Source organism: Hippopotamus amphibius, chromosome 13 (assembly GCF_030028045.1).
Source record: "Hippopotamus amphibius kiboko isolate mHipAmp2 chromosome 13, mHipAmp2.hap2, whole genome shotgun sequence".
Taxonomy (NCBI): Eukaryota; Metazoa; Chordata; class Mammalia; order Artiodactyla; family Hippopotamidae; genus Hippopotamus; species Hippopotamus amphibius.
The window spans coordinates 51,496,373-51,515,867 of NC_080198.1; the positions used below are offsets into that span (position 1 = coordinate 51,496,373).

Below are 19,495 nucleotides of genomic sequence, written 5' to 3' on the forward strand. Positions count from 1 at the left end.
GGGGCACAGGTTCGATCCCTGGTCAGGGAACTAAGATCCTGCATGCTGCAAAGGAAGGACGGAAGGAAGGAAGGAAGGAAGGAAGGAAGGAAGGGAGGGAGGGAGGGAGGGAGGGAGGGAGGGAGGGAGTGAGGGAGGGAGGGAGGGAGGGAGGAAGGAAGGAAGGAAGGAAGGAAGGAAGGAAGGAAGGAAGGAAAGAAGGGGATGGGTAGCAGAGACCAGAGACATTCAGTTTTCTGAATGTGTATATATAAATGATTTGAAATTTATTTTTACAATGAACACACTGCTTTAAGCTTCTGTAATTACATTATTGTATAAATATATTCTCATTATAAAAAATTTAAACCATACAAAAGGTAAGGAGTTAAAAAGCAAACCTCCGTATTCCAACACATCCCCCAAACCAATCTTATTTCCCTCCTGGGGAGGGAAAATTAACATCTTTGCCCCCTTTTATATCTTTAAAACATTTTTTAAAGAAAGAAAGAGCCCCGGGAATTCCTGGCGGTTCTGTGGTTAGGACTCGGCGCTTTCACTGCCGAGGGCCCGGGTTCAGTACCTGGTTGGGGGAACTAAGATTCCACATGCCACGCAGCCGGCCAAAAAAACAAAAACAAAAATTTTTTTAATGGGTAGAGGGAAAAAAACCAGGTAGTTAGGTAGTTACTAAAAGAAGAAATAAATGGCTAATAAGCATATTTAAAATGTTCAATTTTAATAATCACAGAAATACAAATAAAAACCGTTTGCTTTCTGAGTGAAGTCAGACAGAGAGGCAAATATATGATATCACTTATATCTGGAACCTAAAAAAAATGGTACAAATGAACTATATACAAAACAGAAATAGAGTCACAGATGTGGAAAACAAATTTATGGTAGGAGGACATAAATTGGGAGATTGGGATCGACATACACACACTACTATACATCAAACAGATAGCTAATAAGGACCTACTGTACAGCACAAGGAACTCTACTCAGTACTCTGTAATGACCTATATGGGAAAAGTATCTAAAAAAGAGTAGACATACGTATCTGTATAAATGGTTCACTTTTCTGTACACCTGAAATTAACACAACATTGTAAATCAACTATACTCCAATTTAAAACATTTTCTTTTAAAGTTTGCTTTTCTTCCACACGTCCAGGGCTCCTCTGAATATCAGCTAACATAGGCACTCGTGGGTGCCTATGCCAAATCAGGTTTTATTGAGGATCTGCCACCCCAAGAAAATTGGCGAATATTAAAAGTTTGAGCATTTGCAGAAACAAACCCTGTTAAACACGGAAACACCACTAGAGGGAATGCAAATCAGTTTAAACCTTTCTGTACAACTTGGCAGTAGTATTAAAAGCCTTAAAAACACATAAGCCAATCCCACCCCACCCCCTACACACACAAACACACACACACAAAACTGTGAGAACTAATAAGTGAGGTCAGCAAAGTTGCAGGATCCAAGGTCATGGATACAGAACTCAGCTGGATTTCTATGTTCTAGCAATGAACAATCTGAAAATGAAATTAAGAAAATAATTCCATCTTCAATAGTATCAAAAAGAATAAAATACTTTGGAATCAATTTAACAACACAAATGCAAGATGTATGCAGAAGACTGTAAAACATTGGTAAAGAAAGAGAAGATCTAAATAAATGGAAAGACATTGAATGTTCATGAATTGGAAAACTTAATTTAAATCTTAAAAAGATGGCCACACTCCTCAAATTGATCTACAGATTTAACACAATGCATATTAAAATCCCAGCTGCACTTTCTGCATAAATTAACAACTTGATTCTGAAATTCAAGGAAATGCAAGGGACCTGGAATAGCTGAAACAATTTTGAAAAAAGAACAAAGCTGCGGACTTACACTTATGATTTAAAAACTTTCTACAAAGCTATAGTAATTAGGATAATGTGGGACTTCCTAGGTGGCGCAGTGGGTAAGAATCTGCCTACCAATGCAGGGGACATGGGTTCGAGCCCTGCCCCAGGAAGATACCACATGCCGCGGAGCAACTAAGCCCGTGCGCCACAACTATTGAGCCTGTGCTCTACAGCCCATGAGCCACAACTATTGAGCCCATGTGCCGCAACTACTGAAGCCCACGCGCCTAGAGCCTGTGCTCTGCAACAAGAAAGGCCATCGCAATGAGAAGCCTGTGCACCACAACGAAGAGTAGCCCCCGCTCACCACAACTAGAGAAAGCCCGTGTGCAACAACGAAGACCCAACACAGCCAATTAAATAAATTTATAAAAACAAAAAGATAATGTGGTATTGGCATAAGGATAGACGTAGATCAATGAACTGAGAATCCAGAAATAAGAGCTTACATTTATGGCCATATGATTTTCAGCAAGGGTGCCAAGATAATTCAATAGGAAAAAAAGAGTCTTTTCAACAAATGGTGCTGGGACAATTAGATACCCATATGGAAAAGAATGAAGTTAGACGCCTATCTCACACTATACATAAAAATTAACTAAAAATTAACCATAGACGCAAATGTAAGACATAAAACCATAAAACTTTTAGGAGAAAACAGAGGAGTAAATCTTAGTGATCTTGCATTAGGCAAAGTCTTCTTCGATATGGCATCAAAAAACAGAAGGAACAAGAGAAAAAAAATACATAAATTGTGCTGTATCAAATTAAGAAACTGGGACTTCCTAGGTGGTGCAGTGGTTAAGAATTGGCCTGCTTGGCTTCCCTGGTGGCACAGTTGTTAAGAATCTGCCTGCCAATGCAGGGGATGCGGGTTCCATCCCTGGGCTGGGAAGATCCCACATGCTGAGGAGCAACCAAGCCATGAGCCACAACTACTGAGCCCACACGCCGCAACTACTGAAGCCCATGTGCCTAGAGCCCATGCTCCGCAACAAGAGAAGCCACCACAATGAGAAACGGTCACACAGCAATGAAGAGTAGCCCCTACTCCCAGCAACTAGAGAAAGCCTGTGCACAGCAACAAAGACCCAATGCAGCCAAAAATAAAATAAATAAACACATTAAAAAAAAAAAAAAGAATCCGCCTGCCAATGCAGGGGACACAGGTTGGGGCCCTGCTATGGGAAGATTCCACATGCCATGGAGCAACTAAGCCCGTGAGCCACAACTATTGAGCCCATGTGCCACAACTATTGAAGCCCACACACCTAGAGCCTGTGCTCCACAACAAAGAAGGCACTACAATGAAAAGCAGCCCCCGCTCTCAGCAACTAGAGAAAGCCCATGTGCAGCAACAAAGACCCAACGCAGCCAATAAATAAATCAAATAAATAAATTTATTAAAAAAAAATTAAGAAACCCTCATGCTTCAAAGGACACCATCACATAAAGTGAAAAGATAACACAGAGAATGGAAGAAAAATATTTGCAAATCATATATCATATAAGGGACTTTTATATCCAGAATATAAAAAGCACACTTACAAGCCAACAATAAAAGAAATTAATGTAATTTTTTAAATGGCAAAAGATGTGAGTAGACGTTTCTCCAAGGAAGACACACAAATGACCAATAATCACATGAAAAGATACTCGACATCATTTGTCACTATGGAAGTACAAACCCAAACCACAATGAGATACCACCTCATACCTTGTAGGATGATCAGAATCAAAAAGAAAATAAATCTTGGTGAGGATGTGGAGAAATTGGAACACTCATCCTGCTGTTGGGATTGTAAATTAGTGCAGCCACTTTGGAAACAGTCTAGCAGTGCCTTGAAATATGAAACAAAGAGTTACCATGTGATCCAGCCATTCCTTCCTAGGTAGATGCCGGAGAGAACTGACATGTCCCTTCAAAAACGTATACGTGAAGGTTCACAGCAGCATATTCATAACAGTCAAAATGTGGAAACAACCCAAATGTCCATCAACTGATGAATGGATAAATAAAATGTTGTGTGTGTGTGTGTATAAAACAAAGAAATATTATTTGGCAACAAAAGGAATGAAGTACTGAGACATACTAGAGCATGGATGACCCTTGAAAACATTCTTGTAAGTAAAAAAAAAACCAGACAGAAAGAGCCACATATTATAGGATTCCACGTATAAGAAATGACCACGATAGACAAATCCATAGGGGTAGAGAATAGATGAGTGGTTACCAAGCACTGCGGCATGGGGAGACCAAGGAGTGGCTGCTAACAGGTAGAGGTTTCTTTATGCAGTGCCAAAAATGTTCTAAAATCGGACAGTGTTGAAAGCTGTTCCAACTCTGTGAATATCCTAAAAAATCCTTAAATGGTACACTTTCAAAAAATCGACTTCTTACGAATATCTCAATAAAGCTGCTTTTAAAACACACCTATGCCCAAACTCATAGAATGCTACACTAAAAAGGATAAATTTTACTGTATACTTCAATAAACTTGACTTTAAAGAAGATTCATATACCCCGTCACTCAATTCTAACTATTCACCTGTAGGAAAAACATTAAAGAACATCCAGAAAGATGTACCTTAAAGAATGTTTGTTACAACACTGTTACAGGAAAGAAACCTAAATTGAACTGCAGGAACCCCGATATTTATGCAATACTAGGTGTCTATTAAGAACGCCAGAAGAGGGAATTCCCTAATGGTCCAGTGGTTAAGAACCCGCCTTCCAATGCAGGGGACACCCATGTGATCCCTGGTTGGGGAACAAAGATCCCACATGCTGCAGGGCAACAAGGCCCACGGGCTGCAATGTGGAGCATACGAGCCACAACTAGAGAGCCCGCACACCACAAGGAAAGATACTGCATGCTGCAACGAAGATCCAGCATGCTGCAACTAAGACTGGACGGCAGACAAAAATTAATAAATTTAGAGCTTCCTCCACAAGAGGGCAGACAGCAGTATCAAGCAGTATCAGCAGTATTTCGTCTTGCCGAACTGAAAACCACAGACACAGAAAGACAGAGAAAATGAAAAAGCAGAGGACTTTGTACCAGATGAAGGGACAGAATAAAGCCCCAGAAAAACAACTAAATGAAGAGGAGATAGGCACCCTTACAGAAAAAGAATTCAGAATAATGATAGTGAAGATGATCTAGGACTTTGAAAAAAGACTGGATGCAAAGATCAAAAAGTTTACCAAAGACCTAGAAGAATTAAAGAGCAAACAAACAGAGATATGCAACACAATAACTGAAATGAAAAATACACTAGAAGGAACCAATAGCAGATTAACTGAGGCAGAAGGGCGAATAAGTGAGCGGAAGACAGAATGGTGATAATCACTGATGCAGAAAAGAATAAAGAAAAAGGAATGAAAAGAAGTGAAGACAGCCTAAGATACCTTTGGGACAATGCTAAACGCACCAACATTCGCATTATAGGGGTCCCAGAAGGAGAAGAGAGAGAGAAAGGACCTGAGAAAATACTGGAAGAGATTATAGTTGAAAACTTCCCTAACATGGGAAAGGAAACAGCTACCCAAGTGCAGGAAGCGCAGAGAGTCCCAGGCAGGAGAAACCCAAGGAGAAACACGCCAAGACATATAGTAGTCAAAGTGACAAAAATTAAAGACAGAGAAATGTTATCAAAAGCAACAAGGGAAAAACAACAAATAACATACAAGAGAACTCCCATAAGGTTAACAGCTGATTTCTCAGCAGAAACTCTGCAAGCCAGAAGGGAGTGGCATGATATATTTCAAGTGATGAAAGGGAAGACCCTACATCCAAGAATACTCTACCCAGCAAGGATCTCATTCAGATTCGATGCAGAAATCAAAAGCTTTACAGGCAAGCAACAGCTAAGAGAATTCAGCACCACCAAACCAGCCCTACAACAAATGCTAAAGGAACTTCTCTAAGTGGGAAACATGAGAAGAAAAGGACCTACAAAAACAAAAACAAAACAATTAAGAAAATGGTAATAGGAACATACATATTAATAATTACCTTGAATGTAAATGGACTAAATGCACCAACCAGAAGACACGGACTGGCTGAATGGATACAAAAACAAGACCCATATATATGCTGTCTACAAGAGACCCACTTCAGACCTAGGGACACATACAGACGGAAAGTGAGGGGATGGAAAAAGATATTCCATGCAAATGAAAATCAAAAGAAAGCTGGAGTAGCAATACTCATATCAGATAAAATAGACTTTAAAATAAAAAATGTTACCAGAGATAAGAAAGGATATTACATAAAGATCAAGGGATCAATCCAAGAAGAGGAGATAATTATAAATATATATGCACCCAATATAGGAGCACCTCAATACATAAGGCAAATGTTAACAACTATGAAAGAGGAAATGCAAGGCAGAAATAGAGACACAGGTGTAGAGAACAAACATATGGACACCAAGTGGGGAAAGCGGGGAGGGTTGGGGGGGAATGAATTGGGAGATTGGGATACCAAATTGTACACTCTAAATATATGCAGTTTATTGTCTGTTAACTGTATCTCAATAAAAGTTCTTAAAAAAAAAATCAGTTCCACATTTGCTTAAAAAAATTAATAAATTTAAAAAATATTTTAAAAAATAAAAATAAAAAGTGTGTATATATGCTCCATTAAAAAAAAAAAAGAATGCTAGAAGAAATTAATCACTGACAGGGAAAGGTAATTTATCAGGTCTCCCTAGGAAACTGGCACATTTAGACTGGGTGATCTGAGCGGAGTTTAATAAAGGTCTTATTTAGAAAGCAGGGTGCAGGAAAAGCACAAGCCATAGTGCAGTGCCTGGCAATAGGAAGCGGCTGGGAGTGACCAGTTAGCAGAGCCAGGGAAAACAGTCGAGTGTAGAAGGCTGCCAGACAGCCCGCCCAGAACAGAGGGACACTGCCAGGTTGCTGAGCCCCAGTGGGGAAGAATCCCAGGAACAAGTACCCAGAACCTGCTCCTCTCCTAACCTACAGCCTCCTGCAAGTGCTGGGAGGACATCCGAATCCAATGGGACATCAGAGGGGACCCTGGACACAGTCCATGGAAGTGAGCCTGCAGGGTGGAGAGCCGGGTGGAGAGTGCATCTGAGTGACAAGTGGAAGATGTCCAGCACAGATGGTCACAGCAGTAAACAAGGAGTAGTTTACAACTGACCACATTTTTAAAAAACCACGGATAAGTAATATACAACCAGTTAAACTCTGGAATGGTTTACTCCAAGGGGTAAACAGTGGTTCACCCAGAGCTCCTCAACGGTGGTGATGTTGGCAGCTGGTGAAGTAATTCTTCACTGCTGCGGACTGTCCCAGGCACTTTAGGACATTAGCCTCCCTGGCCCCCAGGGCACTAAACACCAGTAGAAATCTCAGGCATTAAAATAACCGCAAATTTTTGAAAAGCCTCCCCACTCCCAGATATCAGCTGGTGCCACACCTAACAGGAACCACTGTAGGGGCTAGAATTAAAGGGGTTTTTTTTCTTACCTGCATTTTTATAATTTTCCTACCAAGACTACGTATTGTTTTTGTGAAGTGGGAACTACAATATGTTCACTATTCTTTAAAAAGAACTTAACAGGATAGAATAGTTTAGATTCCAGCTCTCGGGAAACCCTATTTTGTCCCTCCCCAACTAAGTCTGCTCGTGACAGTAAGTAAATAAGAGGTGATCTGACATTATTACATGGATGACATAACTCATTTTGAAGTCACCAATAACAGGAAGGGTACGATTAACTCAGCTTCTGACAAATCACTTTTATTCTTCAAATACTCATAACTTATGAGATCATGGCATCCTACAAGTCACAGGTCAAGTACCGGATTACTTCTAGCTTGTTATAAAACTTTAAAAGGAAGGAAACCACTACAACTTGCTTTCTACAAGATGTTACATTGGCACAGCCTAAACTGTTCTAGCAGATTTAGCTATTACCACTCACCCCTGTGGGAAAGCCAGGGCAAGGGATTTTGACAACAGATTTGGGGAAACAGTGTGTTTTATTCTCTATTATTTCCTCCAGGCTCAAGCAGGAAGTCAGGTTCTTAGTAATTCTTTGTCTCAGTATTTTGTTTTTTCAAGGCAGAAAGTAACATGCTTCTGGGGGGCGGGTCTACCATAATCTCAGGGTTAGAACAGTAATAGCTTGAAACTGCCCCGCCCCCATCCCCAGATAAAGAATCAGTAGCACCATTTTTCTTTATGTTCAAGAAACCATCCATGGTAAGCCGCATCCTGACCCAGATATTAAAACATGAATAAAAAAGCATCTTGGACCCATAAAACATAGTATACCATTTAGGGTGATACTTAACATTTTTAATTTTAAGAGTTCTTCTAACATAAAAAATTTTTAGCTTAATAGGCTCACACTACTGATGACAGTTTGAATTAATACAACTTTGGGGAAAGATACTGTCAAGATATGGATCAAAACAGAATATGTAAATTTGTGTATCCTCTGACACAACAATTACTTTAAGGAACTTTCCCTCAAGAAAGTCCCTGGAAAGGTGTGGAAAGAGGGGGAAAAAAGGAAGATTGCTACACCACCGGCTATAACCTAGAAACATGTTAGTTTTACAACAGAAAGCTGAGGAAATCAAATACAGTACTTCCATATGACAGAAAACTGTAATAATGCAAGAGACCCAAGACCCTGAAAAAAGCTCATGGTAAGTAAACACAGCAGTTAACAAATCCATGAGAAAAATTATAAGAAAATACATGCATGGGGGAAAAAGTATAAAAGGAATTTCAGAGAAAGAAACTAAGAAAATGGAAAGATCAAAAAAATCAAAATTTTAAAACTCCCCTTAAACATCCATGAGTTTTCCTGATTAAGAGAACACACCAGGTCCTCAGTATGATGGAAGAAAACAGACCCACATGAAGATACATTGTGATGTTACAGATCTCTGGGGAGAAAGAAGATTCTATAGGCCTCCAGAAAGGGGGGTGGGGGGAATCAAAAATTGGATTTTTTTTTTAAAGATTTAGAAGAGCTAGAAGATAACAGAGGAATACTTTCAAAATTCTGAAGGAAAAGAATTTCCAATCTACCATTCTTTACCTAGTCAACCATTACTTATGTGTAATGGTGGCATTAAGACATTTTGGAAGATGCACATCTCTGCACATGCATCCTTTCTTAGGAGACCACCAGAGGCTGTGTGTTCCCCCAGCAGGAGTGAGTCAAGACAGAGAAGGACACTGGTCATGGGAAGACAATCTCCAGCATGATGTGCAGGAGACCCCAGGCCATCAGCTGTGCTCAGGTGAGCAGGCTGGGTGGGAGGCGTTCAGAAGCTCCCACAGAGGGTTGGTCAGGAGGATGACCTTGATCGAATACCTGCTGACTCTCAGTTTCCTGAAAGGGGATTCAAACAACTAAGGTAAAGTTAGTGTCTAAATATCTAGAGAACTAGAGAATGGAAAAAGAACTACAAACTCCAGGGAAAACAAGCAATTGGGCTGAAAAGGAAAAGCCCTCACAGACCACTTAGTGGCTCCTCTGTGAACAGTGTTTCTGGTACCCTAGGGTAGCACTGGTTACTGATGTAACCCAAAGACAAGAAAGGTATATGTATAATGGGGGTGGGGAAGAGGTGGTCCAAGAGGCTAAAGCCTCATCTTTCAGAGTGAGAAGCCACTGAATAACATCTACAATTGGGCGGGGGGGGGGGGGGGGGAGTCAAGAAGCAGCATTATAAACACATTATTTAGAGCTCTGAGAGATGTGAACGTGGGTATCTATGGTATAGCAATGGTGGGGGAAACATATTTCTACCTGTAGAACTATGACTCTTTAAAACTTGTGCATAGGGCTTCTCGAGTGGCACAGTGGTTAAGAATCCACCTGCCAATGCAGGGGACACGGGTTCAAGCCCTGATCCGGGAAGATCCCACATGCCGTGGAGCAACGAAGCCCTCGAGCCACAACTACTGAGCCCATGTGCTGCAACTACTGAAGCCTGCGCACCTAGAGCCCGTGCTCTGCAACAAGAGAAGCCCACACACCACAACAAAGAGTACCCCTCGCTTGCCACACCTAGAGAAAGCCCACACGCAACAACCAAGACCCAGTACAGCCAGAAATAAAATAAATTTATTAAAAAAACAAATGTACATATATACATCTGTCAAAAATAAAAACTCAACTAGTAATAATAAGGATAATTTTTCTTACGTAGTTTTCTTTTTTCAAAAAAATGTATTGAAATCAGAAAGTACACATGCCAACAACATATCAACAGTGGTTATTTCTAGTCACGGGATTGTGGGCCATTTACATTTTTTCTTTCACTTTCCAATTTTTGGAAAAACTATGGAACACGAAGCTTATTGATCATAAATCAGAAAACAAGAGGTGTTTTACTTTACACCTGGTCCACATCCACCCCAGGGTAGAAGCCCCATCTCTGTCATTTTAGCTTCTGCTTGCTCTGCTGGAGCAGGGGAGCCTGCCAACTCCTTCATTCACACAGCAAATATTTGTTGAATTCCTATAAGCCAGGCCCTGCAAGGTGATTCCAATACCCCGGCTTTTTATTGGATCTCCTGAAGGCCTCAACGCCAGCTGGGGCCACCAGTTGGGGGATGGGCTAAGCCAACACTTCAAACTCCTTGTGCACTGGAACTACCTGGGATTGATTCAGTTGGTCTGGGTTGGGCTCTGAGACTCTGGAGGAGCAAGCAAGCTACCTGATGCGCACAAGGCTGTGCTGAAGGTTTCTCAGAGGAACCAGTGGAGTCCTCAGTCACCTCCACGCCAACACGGCCCCACAGAGGCTAGATTTCAATCCCACAAATGTTTAAGTGAAAGTATGCGAGATACGGCAAAAGGGGTGCTGCTCGGACAGGTGGAAGGGATGCCCCTTGGCAGTTAAGAGCCGGACCCTGGAGACAGGCAGGCCTGGGTTTTAATGCCACCTCCACCACCCTCAGGTGTGACCTACTTCCTCACTCTAAGCATCAGTCTCTTCACCTGTAAAATGGGATAATAATTAAAGCTACCTTCACAGGATAGGGTTGGTGTGTGGTACATGAGCATGAAAGCACCTAAAGGGCTTGAGGAAACCCTGCCGCATGGTGAAGACAATAAACAGTGGCCGCCAGTAGCTGTTAACAGGGCCCAAGGCCTTTCTCAGCCACGAAGGGATTAAACGGGCGACCACTTGACCTCTCAGCCTCCGTGTCTTCCTATGGAGAGGAGAAGGCACATGCGGGGCCTCCCCACCTGGAATGTTCTGAGCCTTAAACTAGGATGTGCACAGCACCAGACAGGAGACCCTTTGATCTTCAAAGAGCACCAGACGGGAGACCCTCAAGATTTTATTCAGTAAACGTTTCCTGATTCACCTCGATTTTACTATCAGGGAGATAATTAGGAAAAAGAAGTCTTCTCCCCTCCCCTGATGGTCGTAAAGTTTTGCTTTTAGGGAAAAGGCCACCCACGTGGAGATCAGGTAAGGGAAGCACCAGGGGTCTCTGACACTCATTAACACAAACTCAATGCCCGCCAAGCATCCCGCCCCCAGGACACGCCACGACCTCAGAGAGGGCCCAGAAAGTCGAGTTTCTCTCCAACGGACCTCCCAAGGGTCACGACCCTCTCCTCCCAAAGAGCCCAAGGTGATGGGACCTCGTTCAGACATGCGGAGCAGGGGAGGTCTCTGAGTTCGGCACCTTGGGGTGAAGAAGAGGCTGAGCAAAAAGGGTTCCTTCGAAGCCCTCCCGAGGATGTGAACTAGCTCCCAGGCGAGGAGCACGGCGCGAGGTCCACCTGCGCCCCCGCCCGCGCCCCCGCCCGCCCGGAGGCACTCACGATCTCCGCCACGATGAGGAGTCCGGGCAGGGTGCGGAGGAACTCGCGGTCGTAGGCGAAGCTGCTGCTGGCGGTGGAGAAGTTCTCCGCGAAGGAGCTGGCGGTGGTGGTGACGGTGTGCGAGCGGGCGCGCTGCGGCTCCTCCATCGTCGCGCCCCGGCCGGGCCGGCCCCGCCACGGGGACCCCCGGCGCGTCCGGGCTGGCCGCGCGGCCTGGAGCCCTGGGACACCGGCGCGGGGGAGGGGAGCGCGGCGGCGCGGGGACGGGGGCGCGCGGGGGGGCGCCCGCCGGGGTCCGTCTGGCCGCGGTGCGTGTCCGGCAAGTGCGCGGCGCCCGCCGCGAGCCGGAGCGCGCGCTCTCGGGCTGCGCGGGGGTCCCGGAGCAGGAGACCCGGAGAGGGGAGGCCGCCGGCGGCCGAGGGAGGCGGTGGAGGCCGGGCGCAGGGGAGGGGGCGTGGAGAGGGGCGGGCTGGCGCGCGGCGGCCGGCGAGGGACCGCCCCGCGGAGGCGCTGCGGACCGGCGGCCGCTCCACCTGTTGCGGGGACCGCGCGGCCAGGAGGGCGCAGGGGCGAGCGCGGGGCGGCGGGCGGCGCGGGGGGAGGGGGGCAGGGGGGAGGGGGCGGGCGGGGGTCGCGGCCGCGGGCTGCTCCGCTCGGGGCGCCGCTCCGCCAGGCCCCGCCTCCCGGGGGCGGGCCGCCGCTGACCTGTCGCCTTCCACCTGGCGGCGGCCGGCCCGGGGATCCGGGGCCCCCGGGCAGAGCGAGGCCTCCGGGCCCCGCGGCTCCGGGAATGGAGGGGGTGGGGAGGGGCGTTGACTCCAGGGGCGAAAGAGCAGCTGGAATTACGACCCGGCCGGACCTTAGCCCCGAGATCGATGCGAGGCCACCGGGACGGTCCGGCCAGAGCTTCTCCCCCTGCCGCCGCCGCCGCCGCCGCCGAAGGCCGGCGTGATTTCCTGCCCCTCCTGCCGGGAACAATTTGAGGAACCAACTTCGTCGCCCGGCTTAGAAGGCGAGACGCTTCCAGGCGCTCGCGGTGGCTCGATCGCCGGGATCCTTGGAGCCTCGGGGCCGGCGCCTGGCCCGGAGACGGGAGCGGGAAGATATTTGGGGTCCCTGGTCATGATGATTCTAATCAGTGTCCCATCACCCTCGGGAGGAAATGTTGGGGGAAAGCTTGAAAGGTGTGGGTTGTGCAAAGTGAAGTTTCTAACGGGGCTTAGCCTTTCTGGGGTGCGGGAGGGGATGAGGGAGCCCCACACAGTGAGGCAGCTTGTTAGAGGGTCAGGCTGACCCGAGCTCCAACACCGGCCCTTGTATTTCTCAGCTGTGTGACCAGGAGCAAGGGGCTTCACCTCTCTGTGCCTCAGTGGTGCCATCTATAAAACGCGTAGATAGGCGCCTTGCCAGCAAGAGCATCTTCGTGGCGCTCTCTCTTTCTGTATTGTGAAAGGATGGCAAGAAACATTCTATTTTATTCAGGAACCCCCCAAAGGAAAGGAAATAATCCTTGTTCACAAATAAAGGGTTGCTCTGGGGTTGCAGCAAAGCCATTCCCTCTTATCTGTCCCAAGACACGTTGGAAAAAAGATCAGAAGGGACATGTTTTTCCACAATGTGCTATCAGCTGAGCTGAGAAAGCAGAAACTCTTGAATACAATCTAATAAAACAAAACAAGGAATTTGTTTCTTTTAAGTCTAGAGCCTACTCAAGAGGACCTCAGGGAGTAAGAGTTAAGGCTTCAAAAACATTACAAAGATGATTTAGAGAAATTCCATCCATGAGCATTTGCTAAGTGTATCGGGCTGGTGGGTAAATAGAGCAAAAAATGTCCCCTAGAGCAGCGGTTCCCAAAGTGTGGTGCCTGGGCAAGCAGCATCAGTATCACCCAGGAACTCTCAGAAATGCGCGTTCTCAAGCCCCATCCTAGACCCACTGAGTCAGAAACCATGACGGCAGGAAGCTGTGTTCGAACCAGGCTCCCAGGAGACTCTGAAACACCCTGAAGTTTGAGAGCTGCTGGTTTAGAGAAACCGATCTTGCAGCTGCAGAAGTAAGAGAGACACGCATGGAATGGCTGCAGTCTCTGGCATCACGCAAGACGTTTAGCCAAGGCAGGAAGGAAGTCCAGACAGCTCTATTTATGTATTACAAAGGACAAGCCCATCTCAGACAACCCCTGAGGCCAAATGGATTTCAAAACTCAGGTCTTTAATTTAGAAAGGTAAAAGGTACATGTACCATACACCATACATACAACACCCTCAGTGAGGTCAATTACACTAGTTTTCAACAATGAAAATACGTGAATGAACTGTGCGTGTTTGGCTTATCCATTGCAATGTGATTAATGCTCCCAAACATCAGTGGTTTAAAATGACAACCTTCTTAGTCATGAATCTGTGGGTCAGGAATGTGGGCGGGGCTTGGCTGGCAGATACTTCTGCTCCACGCGGGGCTGGTTGGAGTCACTAACTCAGCTGCTTTCCACTGGTGGCAGGGCAGGCATGGAAAGTCTGAAAAGCCACCACTCACATTCTGTTCACTCCCTTTCTGGCACTTCAGTGCTTCTCTACCTAGTCTGTCTGTCTGTCTGTCTGTCTGTCTCCACAAAGCTTATTAAACTTCCTCACAGCATGGTGGCTTCAGAGTACTTGGACTTCTACACAATAGTTGGCTTCTAAGAGGGGAAAAAAATAAGCAGACGCTGCAGATCTCTTAAGGTCCAGCCTTGAAAGGTACAGACCATCATTTCCGCCACATTCTGTTGGTCAAAGCCAGTGATAAGGGCGGCCTAATTCAAACAGAGGGGAAATAGACATCACGTCTGGATGAGAGGAGCAGCAAAGGGTTGTGGCCATCTTTTAATCCATGAAGTGGGATAAATAAAGACAATGAATAACTTCGCACCAGGTTACATTGTGTGTTTCTACCAAATACATTTCCTGCAAACTTGAGAAGAAACTTTCGGTTTTCAGCTTCTTAGATTTCAGAGTTACAAATAAGCAATTATATATTGGTTGTTGATAAATGGGCTGCTTCTTTCCAACTGCTGCCTAGATGCAGGTGCTCATCTTCTGTCTAGAAGCTGCTGATGGAATATGCATTCCTCCAATGAAGTATTTATCCAATCCGCCCTTCATTGTCCTGCAAGAATCACTGTCCTGAAATCCCAGGCTCAGATCTGGGCTCACATCCCACTGTGCACCGTATAAAAGCTGCTAGGAGGGGCACACCCCACACTTCCAGCCATTTTCCCAACTGCTCTAGAATGCTTCCCATTCCAACCCCAAATACATTTTCACATGTCTGTGTAGGTGCGACCATCTGATGCCCATAACCAGCTTTTCTCAGCCTAGAAAGCCTCCTACCTTCACCCACAGCTCAAATCTGCATCCGTCAAGGCCCATTTCAAAAGTCACCTTTTCTGAGATTCCCTCTAGATTTCCATAAAGCTTGCTCTTGTCTTCTTTGCTTTAGAATGCATTCATTTTACACCCTCTCTTTACCATTTCTTGAGGGACTACTAATTACCTTTCTTTATCTCCCTCCCCACCAGAGGAGGTACTGAATGAATGCTGAGACCCAAACTTTATTCTTAAGTGCAGAAAACTATCAGAGGAAGAAAAGGTAGGCCCTGCCCTCCTATAAAAGACTTCATGCAGAACAGAGCTTTGAGCTGAGACTTCTGGGAGGTATCTGATTCGTTAAAATGGAGGAGAAGGTGGACAGGTGAGGAAGACATCACCCAACCTACAGGAACAGGCCAAGTGACACCACAAGTGCCAGCATGAGTTGGCCAGGTACAAACAGATACGGAGAAATCTAAGGAGATCTGTTTGCATGGAAGAAGGTTCTTGTGTGGGGTGTAGAGGGTTTATATAGAGTCTGAAATATGGTTTCCACTAGGCCGTGTTACCCAAGAAGCAGGCTATGAGATGCCAAGAGTCCGTGGAGCCCAGGGCATTCCATAGGGACGCAGGGCTCATCAATAATTCAATGAAAAAGTGGACACCATGTGACTTTCACCTGCCGTCTGAAAGAGGACCAAGGGACATTCTCATTTACAAAGAATTTCTTATAGATTCACCTAACACACATTTCTCTTCATTATTATTCTAGTTTAAAATTAATTATGATTGTTTCAGGCAAGAATTATCAGTGGATGTTACAATTAGTGGGCGGAAGTATGATGAGAAAAAAGATTACTTACATCATCTCCAAGTATCTCCCCAGAAGATACCATTTTTCCTTTGAATACTTACGAATTCATAAGTAACTTTGCAGTGGGGAGACCTGTGAGACACCACCAGATGGCAAAGTTAATATCACCAGATAGCAGTGTACCTCCTGATCTGACATATCCAGAAGGAGGCAACATCACTTCTGTGGGCTCATTTTGAAAATGAATAAACTGACTTCAGTCATGAGGAAAGAACAGACACACCAAAATCAAAGGACATTTTCCTAAGTGTCAAGGTCATGAAGGACAAACGCTGAGGAATTGTTCCACACTGAGGGCCAAGTGCAAGGTGAAATGCTAGGTGAGTTAGAAAGAGAACCTCAGTGAGACAGTGGGGGAAACCTGAACAAATTCTGTGGATTAAGTAACAGCATTGCATCAAAGTTAATCCCATGATGTCAATCTTGGTACTTGTGTTACGTGGAATGTTAATATTTGCAGAATCTGGGTGAAAGTTTACAGGAAATCTTGTGTGTGTGTGTGTGTGTGTGTGTGTGTGTGCAACTTTTTAGTTAGTCTGAAATTATTTCCAAAAGTTAAGAAAATAAAAATAATTATTTACGGGTGGTCACAAATAGAGTTCTCTAATTCCAGCTGTAGTTCAGATTCTCCAAACACGTTTGATTTTGTGGTTTAACCACCCCAGAACTTCCTGCCTCCCCTTGTCTTATGATTAATGTGTCTTGTAGGGAAAGCAGGAGTTTGGCTGAGAAGTGAGAATGTTCTTCCCACTCAGCCCTGAAAGCTACCAGTCTGGTCTGTCCTCAGTTTGAAAACAGACAGACGTGGGGCCCAAATCCATTCACCAAAGAAGCTCTAGTTCTGGGGTTTGTTTGGGTTCCAAGATGCTCTGTCAGTTTGACCAGAGGCCTTACGTCCTCTGGGGTTAGGCAGATAAGGTCAAACAAATAAGTGCATCAGTTGGTTTTGTTTCAGAATGGCTTCTTGAACTGTGGTCTTCTAACCAGGTACACTTGGGCTTAAATATTAACTTTGTGGAGGGTTCTTCCCTCACACGAGAGAGTCCATTCACTCCCATTTTTCTTGAAACGTATGATCGCCTGGATCACACTTCATTCCTGTGCTTTAGTTTTAGACACAGGGACCAGAAATATTTCACTTTCCGCTCACCGTAAATCCATATTTGGGAACCTGGAAATGCAGTGAAATCAGCCCAACACTCAAACTCATTTGTAGGGCATGCAATAGAGAGTGGTGGGGTCTGTGGTGAACAAGATCACGAATGCTCTGAAAGGGCCAGCTTGGTTTCTGCTCTGCCTGATCGCTACCTTGCAAAACTTTGGGCCTGGTGTTGCTAGAAATCCCAATTTGGTTTTATTTATTTATTTATTTATTTATTTATTTATTTATTTATTTATTTATTATTTATGGCCAAGCTGCACAGCTTGCGTGATCTTAGTTCCCCAAGCAGGGATTGAACCCAGGCCCTTGGCAGTGAAAGCTTGGAGTCCTAACCACTAAAATCTCAGTTTTTAAATATTGGTAATGAACGTCCATTATTTTAAAAGACTGTATGTGTCACCTTTGTGGGTTGAACAGCGAATCTGCGAAACCATCAGTTGGCATCACCTGATTCAGGCAAAGGGAGAAGGCTGTCTTCCCCCTTCCCAGCCCCCTCCCCCTCTTCCTCTCCCTCTCCCTAGGAGGCCCTCTAGAGACCTGGGAGGGTGACTCTGAGGGCAGAGGGGCTGGAGGAAGTACTGAGGAGAGAGGTGAGTGAAATGTGAAATCAATGGAGGGACGTTGAGGGCCGACCAGGGTTTTCTGGAGCCAAGGAAGGTTAAGAGTGAGAACATTTAGAGAGGTTAAGAATCAGCTGATTTAGAAGTAGGCATTTAGGGACTTCTTAGGTGGCGCAGTGGTTAAGAATCCGCCTGCCAACCTGGTGTACCCCCCCCCAAAAAAAAAAAAAAGAAAAAAAAAAAAAGAATCCTCCTGCCAATGCAGGGGACACGGGTTTGATCCCTGTTCCAGGAAGATCCCACATGCTGCAGAGCAACTAAGCCTGTGAGCCACAACTATTGAGATCATATGCTGCAACTACTGAAGCCCACGGGCCTAGAGCCCATGCTCCAAAACAAGAGAAGCCACCACAATGAGAAGCCTGTGCACCACAATGAAGAGTAGCCCCCAGTCTCCCCAACTAAAGAAAGCCTGTGTGCAGCAACGAAGACCCAGTGCAGCCAATAAATAAATTTATTTTTTAAAAAATAGAAGTAGGTGTTTAGAAGGTATAATAATAATAAGTAGTAACTAATTTATTATTGGCCTAGTTTGGGTCAAACATTGCGTTAACTTAAAATCTATTCGATTTTTTAAAAATCTTCTTGGGACTTCCCTCGTGGTCCAGTGGTTAGGACTCGGTGCTCTCACTGCCAAGGGCCCAGGTTGGGGAACTAAGATCCCACAAGCCAGGTGGCACGGCCAAAATAAAATAAAATAAAATGAAAAATAAAAATAAAAAATAAATAAAAATCTTCTTAAGGGTCTTGATCTCAATGAAAAAGATGCACTCCCCAGAGTTTTTAGCTGTGGTCATTGGCTCAAGAAACATTTATCTAATATGTACAATGTGCTGTGCAATGAGCTACACCGCTCAGTATGACTGTCCCTCCCTTTATTGAATATGTCATCAGGAGGGGGAAGAGAGCAGTAAAAGAATGATGGGTGCGGTCCCTGCCAGCCCAGGGGTGGCCTCAGGTCAGCCTGCACAGGGGAAGGGCAGCATGATCAGCCTGGAGACCAGGGACCGTTTCTTCCAGAAGCAGACATTTAACTGTTTTCAAAGGTCATTTGAAGTTAACTAAGCAAAGAATCAGAGGAGAGAGGAGGAAATTCCAGAGGAAGGACCCAATTCCCCCATCAGGAAGCGCTGGATTGGTGTATTTGCTGAGAGATGTGGCAAGAGGGGGTTGCAGCCCTTCTGGCCATCCAGGGTGAAAAACAATGGGTCCCGCCTGCTCCCTCTCCATTTGGTCCGTAAACATTAATTACACAAAGGGGGAGATAGGGAGAAATTCTGTCAATGAGCATTAATGAAACTCGTGTTTGCGTCACTGAGAGGTGCAGGGGTGTGTGTGTGTGTGTGTGTGTATCATCTTCCTAAAGGAGTGAATAAAGTCAAGGTCAGGTACTTGAGGCTCTCTTCGTCTGCAGCCTTTTACTTTTTCTCCAATTACTTTTTTTAAAAAATAAATTTATTTATTTAGTGGCTGTGCTGGGTCTTCGTTGCTGCACGTGGGCTTTCTCTAGTTGCGGTGAGCGGGAACTACTCTTCACATATGGTCTGCGGGCTTCTCATTGCGGTGGCCTCTCTTGTCACCGAGCACGGGCTCTAGGTGCGTGGGCTTCATTAGTTGCAGCATATGGTCTCAATAGTTGTGGCTCACGGGCTTAGTTGCTCTGCAGCACGTGGGATCTTCCTGGAGCAGGGATCGAACCCGTGTCCCCTGCATTGGCAGGCAGATTCTTAACCACTGCCCCA

At 45.2% G+C, this 19,495-nt stretch overlaps 1 protein-coding gene across 1 annotated transcript in view; it reads right to left on the reverse strand.

The window, feature by feature from the left end:
* Positions 1 to 12,185, reverse strand: part of CMTM8 (CKLF like MARVEL transmembrane domain containing 8) — a 106,164-nt gene extending 93,979 nt beyond the window's left edge. Inside the window, exon 1 of the mRNA XM_057706720.1 lies at positions 11,747 to 12,185. Coding sequence (XP_057562703.1) covers positions 11,747 to 11,893 — 147 coding nt within the window. The 5' untranslated portion in view covers positions 11,894 to 12,185. The remainder of the gene's footprint in view (positions 1 to 11,746) is intronic.
* Positions 12,186 to 19,495: the final 7,310 nt, after the last annotated feature.